We start from the raw sequence: 4846 nt of genomic DNA, 5'->3' as shown, positions 1-4846 counted from the left end.
GAACGGCATCGCCAGGCAGGAGGTGCTGGACGGAAGCCGGCAGGTTGGGCTTCTGACCCTTCCCCCGGGAGCCCACACCTGCAGTAGAAGCACTAGTCCAAGCCGTGGCGGCCCCATTGCTCCTAGTTTTCAGCCTTTTTGCACTGTCACAATGGTGAATTTCAGTCTGGTTCCTGGTGTGGACATTGAACCACAGCACATGGCTTTTCTGATTTCTTCCAGTAGTAATTCATAATTTCCAGTGCACATATTTTTCATCTTCCTTGTTTAGTGCTAATTTAAGTAGTTTCTTCTAAGTATTATTGTAAGTGTAATTGTTTTCCACTGGTTGTCCTGTATAGAAATACAAGGAATTTTTCTGTTCAGTAGCATTTCTGGATTTATTAATCCTATCATTTTTTGTTAAATCCTTAGGGGTTTTGACACATAGGACTACAATATCTGAAAGGAAATAATTTTTCCTCTCCTCCAATGTGGGTGCCTTTCTCTTTCATCTCTAATTGCTCCAGCTAGAATGTCCTACACTGTATGGAGCAGAAATGGAAAAGCATCCAGCCTGACGTTAGGGGTGTTTTGGTCTCTCCCCATGAATATGCCATGCATATGCTAGCTGTGGGGTTTAGGCCTGCTTTGGTCATGTGAGGCCACTTCTCTCTCTTCCTAGTTGGCTTGTTCTGTTCATCATCATTCTTCCTTTCCTTCTTTCTATTACCAAGCTCCCTCAGAAGTGTCTTCCCTGTGTACACACACACATGCACACATGTACACACACATGCACACATGTACACACCTATGCACACATGTGCACACATACACAATGCACACACACATGAATACATGGACACTTAATGTCTAAGCCTGAGAAAATTTCTTAAAAATAGAACTTTGGTCTGACGTGATAACACACACCTGTAAGCACTCTGACTAGTTGAGGTAGGATTGTCAGTTTAAAGCCAGCCTAGACAATGTAACAAATCAGCAAAACCCTGTCTCAAAATCCCCCAAAGGCTCAGATGTAGCTCGGTGCAGAGGCTCTCGGGCCAGTCCCTAGTACCCCTACCAAACTCTGGGAAGCAGGTGGACGATGCAGACGGAGGTGAAAGATTCAGACATTCTCTCACTGTAAATAAAGTTACAATTTTACTTTTATCTATGTTGTTTTGTTTCCAATAGTGGGGTTGCTCAAAATCATGTGAGAAATGTGTCTTTATATTTTTATCAACCTCCACACTATTCCCTATAAATAATCTCATAGCATTTTCTTTTCTGAATGTCTTCACTAGGACTTGGTCCCACTCAGCTTTGTCACAAAGCCATTGTCACTGTGGGAGGTGATCTCTAACTGTGGTCTTTGACTTGCATTGCTTCGATGATGAATGATATCAACCATTTGTAATATGTCTGTTACATCTGTGTGTCTTCTTTTGAGTAATGTCTATCCGGATCCTTCCCTCCCCCACTCGTAACCAGATTACCTCCAGCTGTTTGAATTATTTATACATTTTAAATAATAACACCTACTCAACTATGTTTTTTGTTTTTGTGGTACTGGGGATTGAACTCAGGACCTTGCACTTGCCAGGCGGGTGCTTATTCTACTGAGCCATCTCCCCAGCCCTTCAAATATGTGTTTTGAAAGCCTGTCCTCCTGCTGCGTGGATTGTCTTTTCACCCTGCTGACTTTCCCTTCATGGTGCAGAGCTTTCTTCTTTAGTTTAATTGGGTCCCACACTCCCACTTCCATTTCTTGTTGCATAGATTTTGGGGATAAGTGTCTCACCATTGTCACCAGCACCAGTGTCATGAAGCGTTGTCCCTGAGTGTTTCATTCCAGTAGTTTTCATGCCGGGGCTGACACATCTTGAATATATTTTGAGTTAAATGCATAGCTAAAAATGGTATGCTGTTTAAATAAATGTTTCAAATTAATTCAAAATGATCTATTTCTTCTTCCTAAAAAAACAGGAACATTTCCTACAATCCAATCCGGAAAATTCAAGCAAATCAGTTTGATTGTCTTGTCAAGCTAAAGTCTCTGTAAGTATACATGGATAGGGTAATTCTGTGCTAATATTTTTATTGTTCCAGGCCAGCCATTGTCACACTTGCCTATAAATTCTCCTACAAGAGGCTGAGGTGGGAAGATCTCGTGTTTGAGGCCAGCCTGGTTTATATAAGGAGATTCTGTTTAAAAAAACGTATTTTTAACCATAACATATGTTTAACATAGTTTAACATATGTTTTTCAGCTAACATACCTGAGGTCCTGGCTCCAATCACCAATACTAGAAAAGAAGAAAGAAAAAAGGGAAAGGGAGAACAGGGAGACAGAGAGTGGGGGGAGGGAGGCAAAGAGGCAGAGGGACAGGGAGGGAAGAAGGGAGAAAGGAAGAAAGGGAGGGAGGGCAAGAGGGAGGGACGGGGGAGGGCTACAAATCCAGCAATGAATACTTTTTATAGGCTTTCAAATCAGAATCTTTCTTTCCAAGACATTAGTTAAGATTCACAGAAAGATTAGTCAAGATTCACAAAAACAAGCAAGACAGGTGTTTTTGATGACCTGTAAGTAAGCAACTACCACTGTCATCTCACATGCTTTTCCTTTGCATGTTTGTGTGTTTGTTTTTGTCTTTTCGAGACAGGGTCCAGCTATGCAGTTCAGGCTGGTCTTGAGCTCACTCTGTAGCCCAGGCCAGCCTTAAACTCAAAGCAGTCCTCTTGCCTCAGCCTCCCGAGTGCCGGGATTATAGGCGTTCACCCCCAGGCCTGGCTAATATTATATGTTAACAAACTAAACAAATAATAATATTGTTATTTTCTGTCTTTCGGGGCTTCCCCAGGACTTACGTTGTCACTGTGCATATTCACGACTCCATTAGTTTTGCGGTGTTGTGCTTTCCTTAGAGGCATTTTTACCTTGAAATGCAGTATTATGAAACCCAAGACTCACTTGAATAAAGACATTTTAGTGGTCTAAGGCTTATCTTTAAAAAGATAAAAGTTTCAGTTCATCTAATTTCAAAGTTCTCTCAACAAAATTTCATTTTATTAAACAATTTACTTAAAATGATTAGAGAAGTTTAAGATACGTAAAACTCTGCTATGGTCGTGACGTCCCAAGGTATTACTCATCCACTCACCCCACAAATACGTACTGAGTACTTTTCACTGTGCGTTCTGACTTGTGCCTTGACGTGAGGAGCCGAACATCCCGAAGGGGAGAGATGCTTGCGCATCGCACAAGGACAAAGGGAGTGGGGAGGCCGCCAGTGCCGGGCGTGAGCACTCCATCTAGATAAATGTTATCGAAAAGCATTTTATGAAGTTTTCCCTCAAGGAAAGTTATTTTATTATTTCACATATAGCATGTTCCTTTTATTGATTGTTAATTTGGTACTTTAGCAGCCTAGAAGGAATTGAAATTGCAAATATCCAGCAAAGGATGTTCAACCCTCTGGGGAATCTCTCGCACATGTAAGTAGGCGCTGCCTTCTCTGCCCCGCCGTTCATGCTGACCTTGCCACATGTGTGGCCATAGGACACGTGCGGCCCATCCATCTCATCCACATTTTCTCTCGGTCTGCTTGCCACCCACTGAGAATGCGCGTGGCCCTTGCTTAGGGTGGCAGGGTGAGGAAGTGCAGCGGGGAGGTGATGGGTCGTGAGGACAGGGCCTTTCTGAGTAGGACCCGGGCCCTCCAGAGCCCTCCGGCCAGCTTTACCCATCCACCACAGAGGAACCCTGGAGGAAGGTGGCCGTCCTCAGCAAACCACAGGGCAGGACCCCAGAGGCTGCCACATCTTGGGCAGCTGTGTTTCAGGCTCCAGCCTCCAGACCTGTGAGGAATGCCTGTCTGTGGCTTATGCCATCAGCCAGGGATTCCCTTCCAACAGCCCAAACAGGTTCAGTACAACTCTTAGAACAGTGACGTGGGCAGACAATTTTAATTTTCTGCCTTCTAGTAGAATTTCATAAATTTTTGAATATCAGGAAATATTAGTGTTGTAAGAAATAGCCCCGTTTTGAGACTGGGCATGGTGGCGCGTGCCTATAATCCCAGCTCGTAGGAGGCTGTAGACAGGTGGGTCGCTCCTGAATCCAATCTAGTAGTGAGACCCTGAACACCCTTTAGAGCCTTTCCTAAAATACAAAACAAAAAGAAAAGAAAGAAAGAAATAGCCTCGCTCTAGCAGGAAATGAGACCACGGCCTTCACACCAAGCTACACCCAAGCCATTTTGTTTTGTTTTTGAGACAAGGTCTCCCAAGCTGCTGCGACTTTCCACCCCTCTGCCCAGCCTCCCGGTGTTCTGGGTGGATTGCAGTAATAACGTGCCACCCCTGGGCTTGCTGAAAGCTTGCAATAAGAGTACATGGAGAGTGTGACCTGCTTACACAGTGGACTACTACTCAGCCATAAAGAAGGACAAATCAGGGTCATTTGTAGGAAAACAGACACACATGCAGGCCATAAAGCTGAGTGAGATAAATCAAGCAGTGGGTGGAAAGTTGTTCCTCAACAAAAGCTGTCACTAGCAGGATGACTGCGGGTAGCAGACGAGCTAAAAGCACAGGACTCCCATCATCTATTGATGTTAGCAAAATTTCAGTCTAAGATACATGAAATAAAGGCAAAAAGCAACCCAGTCTTTCCGCAGGCCCCCACAGCAGTGCGTTTATAGGCTGAGCTCTGATCACCTGTAGTTTAATGAGATGGACTCGTTCACCTTTCACAAGGTAACAGTGACGCAAGCAGGCACATCCTGCTGCTGTCTTCCTTGCGCTTATCTGCCACTCCCACCCACACATTCTTTCAGAATGAAATCAAGTTTATGAGAATGATATT

General features: G+C 44.0%; 1 protein-coding gene across 1 annotated transcript in view; it reads left to right on the top strand.

Moving 5' to 3' along the window:
- The window catches only part of Rxfp1 (relaxin/insulin like family peptide receptor 1), a 119549-nt gene that overhangs the window by 101828 nt on the left and 12875 nt on the right, over nucleotides 1-4846 (top strand). Inside the window, 3 exon segments of the mRNA XM_023723671.1 lie at nucleotides 1966-2037; nucleotides 3403-3474; nucleotides 3736-3908. Of these exon segments, the coding sequence (XP_023579439.1) occupies nucleotides 1966-2037; nucleotides 3403-3474; nucleotides 3736-3908 (317 nt within the window).

This window comes from Octodon degus, unplaced genomic scaffold, assembly GCF_000260255.1.
Source record: "Octodon degus isolate 3935 unplaced genomic scaffold, OctDeg1.0 scaffold00101, whole genome shotgun sequence".
Taxonomy (NCBI): domain Eukaryota; kingdom Metazoa; phylum Chordata; class Mammalia; order Rodentia; family Octodontidae; genus Octodon; species Octodon degus.
This window is presented reverse-complemented; position numbering and strand designations above follow the sequence as displayed.